The sequence below is a fragment of the Silurus meridionalis genome, chromosome 2, assembly GCF_014805685.1.
Source record: "Silurus meridionalis isolate SWU-2019-XX chromosome 2, ASM1480568v1, whole genome shotgun sequence".
Lineage (NCBI taxonomy): Eukaryota > Metazoa > Chordata > Actinopteri > Siluriformes > Siluridae > Silurus > Silurus meridionalis.
Genome location: NC_060885.1, coordinates 14232370 through 14249021, shown reverse-complemented (window position 1 = coordinate 14249021; position 16652 = coordinate 14232370). Strand labels below are relative to the sequence as shown.

Sequence of the window (16652 nt, the reverse complement as noted above, 5' to 3'; positions counted from 1 at the left end):
TTCTGAAGATTCACTTTTCATTTTACAGGTTGTTGTGTAAAATTATACCTTCTTAAAGGCATTCATGTAAATCATGGAATATTTTATTAAATTTTAATAAACAAGTTCCAAATTTAGTTCAAACAAAATTTTGAGTAAAAAAAAGGTTGAAACATTGAAGTCGAGTAAAAGTTACACTTATGTTGTGCCGAATTATGTTACATTATTTTATTATTCGGAGTGCAAGGACGTTTTTAGGCTACACAAATTCAAAAAGTGCTGAAGAATATTAAATGTTCCATGTGTAGGCTAGTAAAGTATAAAACTACTTCTGCATTAAACAAATAACAAAAAAACCATTAAAAGTACAAAATGTATTTATCTGTAGTTAGGAAGACTGATAATGTGGGAAATATGGATTAAATATTGTGTACGTAATGTGTATTGAGAAACTGCACTACATCAGGCCTGCTGAACAGACTTTGGCTAGGATACATGTTGCATGCTTTCCCCTTCTAGACTGCTTCACTATATACCTGAAAGCCACCATGAAGAGAGAGGGTTTTGATGAACAAAACAAAAGTTAAGCTTTTACACGCCAAGACTCCTCCTCCGGCGACCAATCTGGATTTCACCTGTAAAAATGTTAACACATGAAAATAAGGAGTTAAAAAGACTGGGGTGACTTTGAAGTCATACTCATATACTGAAACTTGAGTTATCTGAGCCTGGAAATACAATTTATTTGAACAATTATCTTTTTTTTTTATTGTAACACACCTACACAAATCAAACAACAGTCTGGGTTGCACTATATGGCCAAATGTTTGTGGACAGCTGACCATCATACCCATATGTGCTTTATAAACATCCCATTTCAGATGTCACCATCCTTCTAGTGTTCTAGTGAGATTTTGGTAAGAGTGCTGCAGAGGATACTTCACACCTGCTGTGTCAAATTGTTTTTATGGATCTTGTTTTGTGCACAGTTATGGTGCCCCCCCCTGCTTTCCAGGGAAATGTTGCTACTATTGCATATAGACACATATAATGGTGTGCCGCCAATGATGTGGTAACAGTTTGTGAAGAAACCACATATAGGTGTGATGATCAGATGTCTCTGATTTTTGACCATTAGATGCACATTTGTGGAAGTCATCATTCACTACATTTTGGTATATTTAATTAAATAACTCCTAGAAACCATACCAACATCTTTAGTGATTATATTGTTCTGCCATTTAAGCCAATGCCTTTTCTCCAAAAACATTTCCAATCGAAGAGAACAATGTCCTAACAGCAGGGATCAAACCACTAAACTCTTCAGCTTGTTTGTCTTCCCCAACAACTGATATGACCAGCAAATAAGCTAAACATGGCAACTCCAGCAAATTTCATTGAAAATATAACAATTACTTTTTATTTATTGCATTATCATTTATTTTGGTCAGACTGACTTTAAAGAAATGCAGTGTCTCATTACAAATGTACTTCAAAATGTTATAGTCTGGCAGTGGTCAGGTATCAAGGGCCATAAAATGATTTGGAACAAACAGGGCACAGAGATATATGACTGCAGTGTCTATACCTCACCTTTCTCACCCTTTTGTCCCCTTGGCCCCTCTGGACCTGTTGGTCCTGGAATACCAGATATGCCTTGTCTTCCCACCTCCCCTGTGAATAAAAAGTAACATAATTCCCCAAAATAATCATATCTCGAACATCGGTTAGCATTTCCGCCCCAATCATTTCTATGTATGAGAGCCTACTATAACAAGATTGATTTCCAGTAATGTTTCTCTTTTATCTTAAAGTGCTCAAAGCTAGAAGTAACATGACAATATTATACAGATGTACCTTTTTCTCCTTTAGGTCCAGGGTATCCTCTTTCTCCTTTATGTCCTTGCCTGCCAGGTGGACCTGGAATAGTGCCATGTACTGGAAAAATAAAAGATAGTTTGAGAACACTACTAAATGAACAGCAAAAGCAGGCAGTTTGCTGGTGTGATTTCTGCCATACTTTCTCTTAAACATTTAACCGATGACTATAGACAAGTACGCAAGCAGAACATGGGAACTAGAGTCAGCTTTCTTAGCACAGTACATACAAAAAAAAAAAAAAAAAAAAATACAGTTAAAATGTTTGCAGTATTTTCTTTCTTAAAGCTTTTTTTTTATAAAAAAAAAATATATATATATATATATATATATTCTATACTTTTTCTATCACATGACAGTTACACAACCTGGGAGAGTTTAAGCTAGCATGTGCTTCCACAAAAACACATAGAAGCGCAATTTCATCTTTTTGATCTGCTACTCATGCTACATCCCAATGCAGCGTAACCCAGCCAGAGGAAACCACTAACTTCCTTCTTCTAAACTCAAATACACATGATTAATACGTGCTACTCCGATAAACAGTAATGCCATCCCTTCCATTCCATAGGAATAGGATTCAAAAGTGTATACTTTTTCTGTTATTCCACAAAGTTTATGTTTTATATATGTGGTCTTGTCTGACCTTCAGTCGATATCTTCGATTATAAAGTGTCTAGAGTGTCTGTTACAGTAAAGGTGCTCACTCTAAAGAAATCCATGAGATCTGTAGTGACATTCCCATAAGCAGCAAAAACACGGCTGTGTCCAGGATGGCCAGGTGGACCAGGAGGACCTGGAGGGCCCTGGATTCCCATAGAATGAGATCTCCAATAATTATCATTAATTTCTGCAGTAGACCCTGCCCTGATGGGGGAAAATGGAAAGTTTAGTTCATTGAGAAATTAAAGCTTCTATATAAAAAACTTTTAAAACAACAAGTTGACTTTACTCACTCTGAATGTAGTCAGTCACTCTCAGTGCAACATTGGAGTAGTCTGCCTCAGCCAACCTGACTCCATTACGGTCAGTAGCATAGTAACCCCCACCCGCACTGTATGTAGAATCACCACAGTTTCCTTTTTCACCACGAGGTCCTGGAGGGCCAGGGGGTCCAGGGAGGCCTGAGGTGTACCTTCGCATAGTGTCACCTGTAAAGAATTTAGTCAATATTATTGCACTGATTTAACCATGAACATAAATGAACCTGACAGGATTGAACTGATAAAACCCTTGACAACGTGTCTTCAAGAATATATCACTAAAATCTTTATACCACTAGGATCCAATTGTGTTGCACTGTGAGCATTAAGGTTTTATCCAGTAAGGAAGAATTAACTCTCTGGCTCAGTTGAATCATGTGAATTATATTTATTTTACAGTGTAGCTTGAATAAATAATGCTAGCTAACTACAGACAGTTGACAAATTAAATGACAAACCAGTGGCTCTACTGTTTAAAGTCTAAATCCAGTTAGAGGCAAGCATTGCTGTAAATCAATACAAAGTTAGATCTGACAGAGTGGTCTCTTCCAGGATGTGACTGTCCCAATCCAAAGAATACAAAAGTTCATTGAATTGTTTGATGAGGCTGAAATTTAAGAACCTTATATGTTATAGCCTTTGCTTCTGATTGTTTGTAAAGAAAACCAGAACCTGTACAGTTTATTTTAATCTGGCTAAACAAAGACACATTTAGCCACATGTGTAACTGCAAGTGTAACGTTCAGATGTAAATGGAGTCTTATTGATATATTGTTTACTGATTGAAATCATTATCTATTTCTTTTATGGACTACCCAAGAACAAAGGTAATACACATACAATATGGCAAAATGATGAACTCACTATTGAGATACTCCTGAAGCTCAGCACGAATGTGTGCTCTCTGATTGGCTCTGTCATAGGATGCAAGTGCCCTAGAGTCTCCTGCAGGCCCCTGAGGTCCTGGAGGGCCAGGGGGTCCTGGGGCTCCCTGTAAACCAGAATCTGTGGTTTAAAAAGAAACAAACAGGTTTATTTTCATGATTATTACATTGCATAATTTTACAAGATCAAATAATGTGTAAAAGGAGGAACTTACTTTGTATGTAGGACTGGATGTCTTCAAGTCTGTATCCTGAGCTTGAAAAGCCTGGGGTTCCGGCAGGACCAACTGGACCAGGTAGGCCTGGTCTTCCTGGAGGACCGGGAGGTCCTTGAAGACCTGTTCTAAGCCCTGACCCTTCATCAGAACATGTGTTATGTCAACAAATGTAAAAAAAAAAAAAAAAGTAACTGAATACCAGAATAATGAGGACAGTCAATAAACATCCAGACTTACTCTCAATCAAAGCAGTGATGTCACTGTAAGTGGAGCCTGGTTGTCCAGGTGGGCCAGGAGGACCAGGGGGTCCAGGTCTATTTATCAACCCTCGTTCTAAACACCAAGAGAAACATTTTCTAAATATTCAACTGATTATTATTTTGTGAAAAGATTGTCAAACTAATTGATCATTAATTGGAATGATCCTTTTGAGATTATGACATACCATTCATGATTCTCAGAACATAGTTTGCCACTTCCTGTGTGTCAAAGTTGGCTAGATTTACACTTCCTGAAGGGCCAGGTGGTCCTGGAGGGCCAATCACATACCGCCTAACATCATCTCCTAAACAAACATCAAAAAGCAGTTGTTGTTTAGCAAGTTTTATAATAATGTCATGAATACAAAATGTCTGACACAAAACACTTACTTTGTAATAACGCAATAATTTCATTAGCAGATACAGATACAGAGCCAGCAGGGCCTGGAGGACCTTGAGGACCAGGGGATCCACTTAATCCAGAGCCTAGAACAAATTTTGGTTTAACTTTTTTTCAACATTAATATTGAGAAATTGTTGTGCACATAGAGCGCTATATGGTATTCTAAAGTTAAATACAAATTTTGTTCAATAATCTGCAAAAAATGCTTTGTAATTAAAGGTTTTTAATTGAAAGTAGAACATAACATTTACATAACAGGAAACGCAAATATCCCAATAATTTACTTTGGGGATCTTCAGATTTACTCCATTGCAATACCTTTCAAGCTACAGTATATCCACATATAGCTATTTGGTTACAGAGGTTTGCTGGAACAATAGCACTATAGATTATTTTTGGGAGATTAACAAGAAATCAATTAATAAACTGCATACTAGAAATACTATAAATATAAAATCTATAAAAAAAAATTTCTGTAGTGTCACATGAGATTCATGAAAGGATCTGGACTTACGCTGAATGTATGCAATAACTCGAGATGCCACCTCCTCAACAGACACTGATGCCCCTGGAGGACCAGGAGGCCCTTGGAAACCAGACAAATGCTGCCTCATGCTGTCACCTGAGGTTTTCAGCACAATTTGTTTAAATGCATGACAAAATTGGTCCTCCAAATGTAATATTTATGTTGGATCTTGGGCTGACAAACTTACTCTGCATGTAGTCAACAATGAAACGACGATAATCTGCAGTAGATCCAGAATGTCCAGGAGAGCCAGGTGGTCCAGGAGGTCCTGGTAGTCCTGGGGACCCTGGGGACCCTGGAACTCCAACAGAACCTGAGCCTGTTAAGAGGACACAATTCTACATTTATGGCAAGCAATACATGGTAATATTGTAAATCTTACAGGTTTATTTATAGTAAAGGTTTTACCTCTTGATGTTCCTGGGATCCCTGGAGCACCAGGAATTCCACTGTCTCCTGTAAAACACAAAATGTCAGTTGGTTAGTAATAATATTCAATTATGTTCATACAACTCGAAAGATGTATAAGGCATGTTACCTTTAGCACCCTGTTGACCTGGTGGCCCTGGAGGTCCAGGTAGCCCAGGTGGACCTTGAACTCCACTTTGCTCTGAGACTATAAAATATCACATTTGTGTATTTAGTCCTACATGCACTATAAATCAAATAATAATAATAAATACAATTGTAAATGTGCAACAATGATAATTCACATCATTTTTCATGATAGTTAACATTATAAAGAAAACACCTACTGTAGGTCTTAAGATAGTAATAACAATATGCCCAGAGAGAGTAGTGAATCTACATAGCATTCACAACAAAAATAAACTGTTCTAAACTTACATCTGACTTCAGATGCGCCAGGTCTTCCAGGTAGGCCAGGCTGACCTGCATTTCCTATAGAGGACAAATAACAAATATAAATCATATAGACCCATGAGTAAGCATGAGACCTATTTGTCCATTCATGAATGTGCTAACAGGGCTACACACCTTGGTATCCTCTAGGTCCTTGTGGTCCTAAAATAATGATTAAATGTTAGAATGCACATAGAAAGCTATAACCATCAAAAATCCTGAGAATACCTAAGGAATTTATTCAATCTGACAAAACAAACTGACAAAAACCCTGAAGATTCACCTGTGTCTCCTTTAGGACCTGCAGGTCCGGGTGGTCCTGGTGGCCCAGCAAAAAATGTTCCTGCAATGATTTTATAAACACAAATGTCAGAAACATTACAATATTTAGGTTACATAATATTACAAATTAGCACCTTGTAGCATAATCTGACAACAGTAAGATAGCACACCTGAGTTGGGCACAAAGCTCCCTGGCTCTCCCTTCACTCCTTTCTCACCTCTTGGGCCAGGTGTGCCATATCCTACAAAACATCACTGAAATGTTGAGGATGAGGAGTAGATAATGACAACACAAACAAAGTGTCATTACAATGATGTATTTCAAGTCAGTGTTTATGGAGCTACTCATCATCTAACATGAATTTTCATAAAGATAAAGATAAAAAATGATACATGATGGTGTAAGTAGACAATTTTTCCTTGCATCAGTTTTACCCTGTACTTATAAAATTATATAAAACTGTTTTGTGTGATGTGTGTCTAAAACTGTAATGTGTGTCTATGGGAAACAGTTAAATACCAACAGGAAACCATGATTATTAAAGTGCACTTCTTTTCATCTTGCATTCACTGATAATGGTCATATACCTGGAGCTCCAGGATGTCCCGGGGGACCAGGTGGCCCTGGTGGTCCCTGAATAACTTGAGGCGCATCTAAAGAGCCATAGTTTCCTAAAAGGGTACAGGTACACCGAACAAACTTTAGCATTTTTCTGAATGTCTTTTTAAAATTCACTTTTGAAGTGTTTCTTACTTTCTCCTCTAACTGAAGTAACTTTCTCTGATCTTTCCACTGTGACCCCCGCCTCTCCTTGCTCACCCTTATCACCTTTAGGACCTGTACAGACAATTGGATGACCAGATGAAATGGAAATTCGAAAGATAAAAAGTGATACGTGATACACTTTAAAGTGTGCAAATTAAACAGAGCAACCATTTTCTACTAATTTTTCATTCAACTTACTCTGATAGGTAAAGTTTTGGAGAGATAAAGGGGTGGTTAAGGCAAAACTAACTGAAACATGTATCCTTGTCAAATGTAGCTGTGCATTCTTAGGGTAGAAAAAGTAAACAACGTTGATGTATTATCCTAAACATTACGAACTTCTGTAGCGGATATTTATCGAGAAAATAATTGTTAACCTGGTTGGCCAGGAATTCCAGCAGGACCAACAGGGCCTGTAGTGAGAGAAATTGGATTAATGTAATGAACTCAGTTCATAATGTAACATCCTGCAGTTTAAATAAAAGTAGAATCTAGCAGGAAAAAAGTGTGTTCTTTGACCAACCTGACAGTCCTGGTGGTCCAGCAGTTCCAGGTGGTCCAGCTGGCCCTGGAGGTCCAGGAATTGCCACAGAACTGGAACCTGCTGTAGATTGTAAAATATAAATAGGTAATCTTTATATATATTGATAGATTTATATGTATGTATATATATTTATATATAAAAAGTATAATAATGTAAATCATATTATACAATAAGGTTAAGGCTTTACCTGCATTGATAACTCTGCCAGGTTCACCATTTTCACCTGGAAAACAATGTGAGATTTAAGACACCACTGATCGTTTGAAGGAAGTATTGTAGGTCATTTCATGTGTTTTATAATGCATCAATACAAACCTTTAACTCCAGGTTGTCCTGGAAGTCCTGCAATGCCTACAGGAAGGACAATACCATCGGTAACATTTAGGATCAACATTTTAAAATAGGAGTATTATTACTCATGAAAAAAAATGCTATTTAAAAACCGCATTAATGCATTTTTTGCAAGTTACCTGGAGGTCCCTGAAGCCCTTGAGCTCCTAATAAAAGAAAAATGATAGGAACAGGTTAAAACAAGAACCTCAAAAACATTCTCCAGACACGAATATACACAATGTGGATTTCAGTTAATCTTTTAGGATTACTGCTAAACAATTTAGCTTTTTTCTTTAAAGAAATTACCTTTCCAATAAATTGTTTTAAATGATCAATGAGAAAGATCATGAAAGATCTACAAAAGAAAGTATGTGCACTGCATAGTGTAAAACCTTGAGGTCCAGTATCACCAGGTGGTCCAGCTGGGCCTCTGATTCCGGGCATCCCGATAGGACCTTGATCACCTTGAGTTTGGAATAAAAGAAATGAATATGATGAGGTGGTACTTGTCTGACTGTTAAAATTGCAATTTGCTAGAATGTCAATCACCTCTTTGACCCTTTTCACCATCTGCACCTGAAGCCCCTAATAATGTAAAAAAAAATTAATAAATACTGCATTTGGTTGAGAGAGTCTATTCAAACATGACTAAACTTAAGTAAACAAACATTTAGCAAAAGCAGTAGGATGAATCCACAACAATGACATACATTTATGGACAGATAATGTCTCATGTTCAGAAGTTCAGTCACTCCCTACCTGTTGCTCCTTTGTCTCCTTTCTCACCATGGAGTCCTGTTTTTCCTGGGGCCCCTGGGAAGCCTAGAGGTACAGTCAGGAAAGTAATTCATATGAGAATACACAGTGTGTGTGTCAATAAACTAATTACTCAAAATACTATTTTCTTGAATATTACAATGTATAGAAACACACACACACACCTGGTACACCAGGATCCCCCTTTTCACCATGATCACCTACAATAAACAAACATCCATGCATACATTATAAGAAAATGAATTTGAACTAGCAGTTTTTTCGTATGCATTTTGCAAATTATAGAAATATTCTTTATTACAGACCCTTAATTCCTGGTTGTCCATGAGGTCCTCTGTCCCCTAGCAGAGAAAATAGGAATCAAATAATGTTCATGTTTCAATCACTGGCCACCCTATCACTTGCTTTAATTTATTCACCTGAACTGATCAGTAATAAAATTTTAATTAATAATATATAACAGCCTTGTAGCTTACCCTTAGGTCCTGCAGGGCCTGCTTCTCCTCTGAAACCTTGTGGACCTGGTTCACCTGGGTAGGTCAAAACATGGCTCATCATTTTATCCTTTTAAATATCAGATGACTGTATTTATTATTGTTTATAATATATTGTAGATATTTAGCCTACCAGGTAAGCCTGAAAGACCATTAACACCTGCTGAACCTGCAGAACAATTATGATTAGGCAGGTTAGCAATAATGTTACTTTATTACAACAATTATGTTGACATAATTGACCACTGCATATTAATTTGACAATATCATAAAGTAACCTATAAAACATTAAGTATGAATAATAAATAAGTATATGACAGTATATTTGACAGTATCAGTATACCACAATACTATATAAAATCTAAATAAACCTTTTGGACCCGGTGGACCAGCTGGGCCAGGAGGTCCACGAGTTCCTGGTTCCCCTGATGAGCCTGGAAAAAAAAATCAAATTAAATAATTCACTTTACATTTTGTCAAATTTAAAATGCATTTTCATATGTATTAGAATAGAAAAAAGTCAAAAGTCTCAATGCCAAAGACTATTATATTTGATTTACAAAAAACAGGAAACACATTTGTCTTTGCTAAGGACCTTTTTTCAAAATATTTGGATGCTCAAATCTGGACCCTTGTACAATCCTCAGCTCAGCTTGTGCACAGGGCAGAAAAATGCATTTTACTGCTAATTAACATGAACCTTTTGCCTGTTTTCAGGCAAAAAACCTATTTGTTCTTCAGACCACAAGCAGGTCATAAAACAGCTCTGAAGGTATTAAAGCAACCCAAATTGCTGATGCCCACGGCGTCTGACCTCTTTCACCCTTTTCTCCAATGCCTGCAGATCCTGGCTCTCCCCGTTGCCCAGGTGACCCATCTCGGCCCCTGAGTCCTGGTAGCCCCTCTGCACCATGCTCGCCTACAAATAACAGTAGAGTAACCTGCTTAATTCTTTTTTATTTATAAGTGCTCATACAGTTGTTAAATATGTAGGATGATATGACCAATATGATCTTTTTCTTAAAAACAGTCAGAAGTTACCTGGACTTCCTTTTTGTCCTTTTGGACCTTCAGGTCCTGGGTGTCCTGTAACTCCTGGAGAACCTACAGCACATGTTGCATAACCAGATTAGATGCCAAAACAGACATTTTTGAATGTATCAAATTGAAACAGTTCCCCTTCTTCAATATTTCCTACCTGGCATCCCTGGGAAACCACTATCCCCTGAAAAGCATTTAAAAATGTTAGTCCTGTGCACAGAATTCATTCAATTAATAAAGTTTATTAAAGTTTAATTTCTACAGACCTTTGGTTCCTTGAGCTCCAGTATCACCTAAAAATGACAGTTATTCTAATATGTAAATCTTTACAAGACAATGACAGACTGAATAAAAGTCCTATTATGAATTGTAGACACATACAAGATAAATAACTATACCATAGGACAAGTTATAAAGACATGTTTCCAGTTTCTTTACCTTTAGGCCCTGGAATTCCTCTTTCTCCTTTGAGTGATGAAGCAAGGCTTGCTACAGGAAGAAAGAAAAAATGCAGATTTCAAGACAGGATCCTTGCACAATTGTATACTACTACTACTATTATTAATAATAATAATAATAATAATAATAATAATAATAATAAAGATGATAATGATGATGATGATGATGATAATGATAATAATAATATATGTGTGGAAAATAAAACATCTGAAATGAAATAATACTGTAGGTTTTGGCAGTCTGGGAGGAATTTTTATTTTTATAGAATTGTTTTATCTCTTTCTCTACTCATGTCAGGGTTTTTGTGTCTTCATGAAATGCGAAGACAGTTATATCACATCAAACTCAGCATCTACTCCTCATTCATACAAACCCATCGCTTTCACATCACATCCTGCTTCAGATATTCAAACCTCCTCCCATATTCACCTCAATCTCTCTTTGTTCATTTCAACCCTCCCAACCTGCACTCCACCTGACCCCTGCTCGAATTTCAAATTCATAAAAAGCAAGTCAAGCATACACTACTCCTCAAGCTTACACTCTTCACAGCTCTTTAATCTCATGAGAGCCACTGATTAGATCAACAATTCTTTTCTCACTAAGCCCACCAAGATTATTAAGTTCTCACTACATCTTGACAATACAACATGAAAAAAAAATCATCCTCCTATATCCAGTCATGCTGCAAGTTAAAGAATTGTTGATCCGATCTATGATAAGAATCTGATTAATCTGATTACGTCTATGTTGTAAATTCAGCAGGAGATTCAGTCCAAGATTTAGAATTTGGAGGTCTTTGGGGGCCCTGACTGACAAATGCAAATCAGAAGCTAAAACCTGTTAAAGGGAGAGAGAGAGAGAGAGAGAGAGAGAGAGATAGAGAGAGAGAGAGAGAGAGAGAGAGAGAGAGAGAGAGAGAGAGAGAGAGAGTGGAACAAAGAGAAGGTCTGACCTTGTATAATATGAAGAATTTTAATTGCCACCAATATTCTAATAGCATACCGGATGTTACTGACTATTATCTAAATATTTTTTTCTATTTATATAGATGAATGATGTTTTGGGATTTAGGTTAGATGTATAGTGTTAAGTCACACTATAAATGTGTGTGTGTGTGTGCGTGTGTGTGTGTGTGTGTTTGTGTGTGTGTGAGTGTATATGTGAGAGCGCATGTATTTTGGTACCTCGGAATTTCTCAGACTGCAGCTCGGTTTGCAGGAGTCTCTGCAGTTTCGCAGAATCTGAGATAGTATTAGCTCCTACGTTCAATGCATTATCAGAAGTACCCATGTCCATGTATAAACCTGGTATTTGGTTGGGAATATTATGATCAGTGAGTCGACTAATGCTACCCCCGTTGGCCTTAACTAGGCCCTGAAGAGTATCCATACGCTCTTTCAGCTTCCTCACCTCCTCCGCTATTAAAAGACAAAAACAACATTATGGAGCACTGATTATTATTAGTCATCTTAATTGGCAAACACAAATACCTATATTCATCGTAATTCTGATTATTAATATTGTTGTTTTGACAAATAAAATATCCATGCTGTTCCTCTAATGAAAAGAAACATTAGAAGTTATATTTTATTAACACAGATATGGTGATTTTGTGGACAAGAATCTAACATGGGAGAGTTAAAGATGACAGACAAGATGATGAAGTAGTATACCGAGAGCAATAAGTCCAAAAAGGAGTCCAAGGAGCAGCAGAAGACTAAGCAGGAGTCCAAGCAGCCACTTCCACCACGAGCAGCAACTGGGACCACAGCCAAAGCATCCGTCTTCTCCTTTGCCATTATTCTTCTCCTTATAGATCTCTAGCAAGACATGGAGGAAAGAAACAGGACAAAACTCTCTTAAGCACTAAATCCTCCGAAAAGTTTAGTTTTACCACAGTCTATTTGTAACCAGAGATGGGAAGTAACAAAGTATTTGTATACTTAAGCAGATTCTTCTGGTAGCAGTAATTTAAGTCAAGTCAACAAGACTTTATTTCTTTTTCACCTTGTGCTTTCAGTCTTTAATTTTTTTACACAAATATCTGCACTTTACTTCTTCTTACATTTTCAAACCAGGCGTGTTACTTTAGTTTTAATCTATTTGGTGACATGATGACAATATTTTTTCTTCCCTTTGCATGCCATTTTCAGTCCATCAACCTAATTCTTTTCTTTCTGCGGCTTTTTCAATCTACCACTGGTGTATAATTTTCTGCCACTCACACACTACAGATGTAGGCTAGCATATGATGCTAATAACGCAAGGCAGAAGGCAACAAGAAGTATATTGTTAATGTGGATGAGACAGAGGGAGTCAGCAATGTAAACTTGACTGAGAACAGAGACATTCCTGATCACCTGATGATCATCTTTTCTCTGCTTGTGTTCTATATGGTGGATGTTCAGCCTGGATACATTCATTAGATAACGAAATTTGAGATTCGGTTGTATTTATATATTAAAATAATGTGAGGTCCAGTCACCAGCGTGACACTAAAACAGGCTACTTTTTACTTAGTTACGTGTCAGAGCCCAAGCTTATTTAGTTTGAACTTATTTAACTTGAGTAAAAAAGTGTAGTCAGTACTACAACTTTTACCAGAGTCTTTTAAAACATGAGTATCTGTACTTCTGTTTAAGTGAAGGATGTGTGTTTTGTGACTTTTGCCATCTCTTTAACAGTTAGAAGAGAGACGTTACCTGCATATGTAGCCTTATCTTTAGTAGGAGCTGATGAAGATCCATCTTTCCAATGTAAGAATGAAAAATAAAAAATCTTATTACACACTCTTTCATCACAGTATTGTCAAAGCCTAAACTCACAATAATCGTTTTACCATTCTAGATAGAAACACTTAAAAGAACAAATTACTATTAGGTTAGAGGTTGAACTGAAATGCTTACAGTAGGAGCTTAAAGTTAATTTGGCAGGAGCTGTCTCAGTATAGCTGCTTGCCACTGCCTCTTTCTTCAGTGAGACATCCGAAACAGACCCTTTAAAGAAAAGTATCTGTATGAGTTTATGAACCCAATTTTATTTGATCATGGTACATACATTAAAATAATACCATATTGTCATATATTCTATGTAATATTATAAGTTTTGCACATGCTGGAGAAGAGAATGGTGTTGGGGTGAATACATTATGAGGGATGCACTTGAAATCTATTTTTTACATAAAGTAATTACTGTTTTTTCTATATAATTGTATTGATTAGGTTTTTCTAATTTTTTTATTAACTCCTTAATTAAATATTCACTAACTATTTTATTCACCTTACAACACATGTTTCAGTAGATACACCTATTAGATGTTAAAAGAATAAATAATAAAGTCTGGGCCCAATCATTTATTTAAGAAGTCAATTATATGATGACTTTTTCACAGTGCATACATTAATTTACAGATAAATTGAAGTTATTATCTGTTAATAATAAAATGCAACATGTAATTCCTTGTTCTATTTAGTAAATGGAAAATATATCAGTATTAATTTAGTACTGTGAGTGAAGACACTGAAATTTGGTACTTAAAATAAAAAAAGAAAATACAAAAATTGTATACGGTCTGAAAAAATGGTTTAGAGAAGCAGTATATTTAATCATGGATCAATGTGGGTGAGCAAATTTTGGATGTTTAATGCTGCACCACACAAATGACATACACCCTTGAATACTTAAATTACTTCTTTAATGCTATTTGAACATCCAAATTCATCTGCACATTTACCTCCTTTTCCATACGATGTACTGCTGGAGAACTGCTTTCCACTGTCCTTTGAAAGCACGAGCACTTCTGTGTCATTTTTTGAAGGAATATTCTCCTTCTCTAGTATAATATATTTTCGTGCCACATCATCATTAGCAGAGCGCGTAGTTGTGCCTGAATAAAGGATTCATTTAGCACAAAAAGCAAATTTATAAATATATGTGTAAAAACATTTGGCCTAAAAATGCTCATTTAATATACAAGTATTACAAGTACCTGTAGATGTTAAGACTCCTGTACTAACAATTCCAGCACTACCAATGCTCTGAGAAATGTTTTTCTGCACACCATATCCTGTAGAACACATAAAACTCAAAACTCATTCCAGGTGCTAAATGCTGAGTTTGTATGATATTGTGTTTTAATAACAGCTGTTTATAACAGGACTGTAGTGCCATACCTGAAAGTGTGTTAACTGTGTTTGATGTAAGAATTGTACTAGATGGTGTGGAAAGATTATTCTGAAAGCCATACACTGCCATAAAAAAAGATCAGTTGTTCATCAGTTGTTTCTTATTATTGTGTTAAATAAAAAAGCTTAAAATATTATAGGCAATTCGAGTTTTGGTATTTCATATTGTAGGAAGTGCATTTAACAACTTTAGGATTTGGTATGAGTTTTTTTTGTTTCTGGTGCCACCTGCTGGCAGAAATCATTAAATAGTATGTAGACCTGTGTAACTCATGCTGACCTGACAATGAAGAAGGTGATGTGGAGTTTAAAATAGAAGATCCTAGTGACATGTTATTGGCGCTGCTTTGATAAGCAAAAGTATTGCTGGAAGCATTAGATGGCAGTGTGGAGCTGGTCCATGTATACGTTGGAAGTGCAGAGTCCAGAATAGTGGTGTCATACTGGGCGAGACTGAAAAATACAAGGTTTCAGCACAAGTGTGCATAATAGAAGATCAACTTTAACATAGTCCATGTGGGATTGCGCTGTATGTAGAATCATGTTCAATAAAAGTGCTTAGATAAAGAAAACTACTTTTCCTACAAATGTTTCAAAAACCTGGCCTATTATGTCTCGTAAGTTGCAGATCTGAAGATTTATAGGTACAAAAAGGTTTGGTAAACTGGAATATTTTGATGTGCAATTCTCATAGAAAATATTCTCATTTTGAACATTCATCCTTACTGTTTAACTTTAAGGTACACACACAGTTTTAGAAGAATTATTTATAAATCCTCTGTCTACTGTCACCCAAAGGAAGGTGGGAACCTTTTTGAATCTGGTTCTTTTCTCATGTCTGGTTTCTTTCTCGTCATCTCTGGAATTTTTACTTGCCACAGTTACCTTGTATTGCTCATTTGAGTACTAAATCTACATTTGGATTTTTGTAGAGGTGCTTTGTGACAATGCCTTTTGTTAAAGCTGTTATACAAATTAAATTAAATATGTGGCAAAACATCTGTATGTCATAAACTTAATTAAAAAAAGGTTTCCACTCATTCCACTGATTCGTCAGTTAATAAAAGGCTGATGCATCACATTAGATGGATGGGCCGTTATATCATAATACAGGTCCGGTTAAATAAATATTCTTCTGCAAGACAAAGTGTTTTCTCCCAGATTTTTCCTTACTCTAATGTATACTGTGTATACTGGAGCCATGTGTGATTATATACCAGTGTGAGAGCCTTGTTTAATGATTTTGGTCTCGACTTTAGCTTTGCGTGGAACAGGTAGGGTGGATGAAGTTGTGGAGCGGGTTGGGCTGACACTTGACGATCGTCCACTCTTCACTAGTTTCTTCACATCATCCAGTTCTGTCCCTGAAAGAACATAGTGTGAAGCCAATACCTCTGTTTTTACTGTCAATAACTTCTAAAATAATAAAATGGAGATCCCTTGAATTCATTGTGAGTTATGATGTGTGAAATATTTTTATAAAAAAATATTAAAAACTATATAAGTATATTTAATAATTATGTACAATTAAATATGTTAGACCAATGCAAATCTACATGATAGAAGAGCATATCTTTTTTAACATCCAATCAAATCACAGACATCTAGAAATGTAATGTTTAGTGTTAATTTAACGAAATTGAGGAGTCGAAACTCTTGTAATTTTCGTAACTTGAATGGAAACTGCTAAATTCCAGAAACAAACTTACATTTGGTTGATGGAGATGCACTCTGTAATCGGACTCTGATTTCACTCTCTGTTGAAAAAAAAAGCAAT

The 16652-nt window shown here is 36.2% G+C and overlaps 1 protein-coding gene across 2 annotated transcripts; it reads right to left on the bottom strand.

The window, feature by feature from the left end:
- Positions 1 to 67: 67 nt before the first annotated feature.
- col17a1b (collagen, type XVII, alpha 1b) lies at positions 68 to 16231 on the bottom strand. 2 transcript variants are annotated; one of them, XM_046863411.1, is made up of 47 exons: positions 16093 to 16231; positions 15156 to 15328; positions 14864 to 14938; positions 14680 to 14757; positions 14425 to 14577; positions 13598 to 13687; positions 13394 to 13438; positions 12365 to 12511; positions 11876 to 12109; positions 10668 to 10718; positions 10496 to 10522; positions 10387 to 10413; positions 10230 to 10292; positions 10003 to 10107; positions 9560 to 9622; positions 9322 to 9357; positions 9171 to 9224; positions 9000 to 9035; positions 8859 to 8894; positions 8677 to 8739; positions 8467 to 8502; positions 8310 to 8381; positions 8055 to 8081; positions 7900 to 7935; positions 7772 to 7807; positions 7564 to 7644; positions 7418 to 7453; positions 7029 to 7112; positions 6863 to 6946; positions 6445 to 6516; positions 6276 to 6335; positions 6128 to 6154; positions 5978 to 6031; positions 5670 to 5747; positions 5540 to 5587; positions 5319 to 5450; positions 5120 to 5227; positions 4593 to 4688; positions 4388 to 4507; positions 4180 to 4275; positions 3940 to 4080; positions 3705 to 3845; positions 2814 to 3008; positions 2566 to 2724; positions 1837 to 1919; positions 1573 to 1653; positions 68 to 614 (listed from the first exon to the last, which is right to left on the bottom strand). In XM_046863411.1, the coding sequence occupies exons 2-47, from the start codon at positions 15205 to 15207 to the stop codon at positions 495 to 497; spliced, it is 3738 nt and encodes a 1245-aa protein (XP_046719367.1). In that variant the 5' UTR covers positions 15208 to 15328; positions 16093 to 16231; the 3' UTR covers positions 68 to 494. The 2 variants fall into 2 exon arrangements, with proteins under 2 accessions (XP_046719367.1, XP_046719375.1); XM_046863419.1 differs by having other exon boundaries at positions 6863 to 6928.
- Between the last annotated feature and the right edge of the window lie 421 nt (positions 16232 to 16652).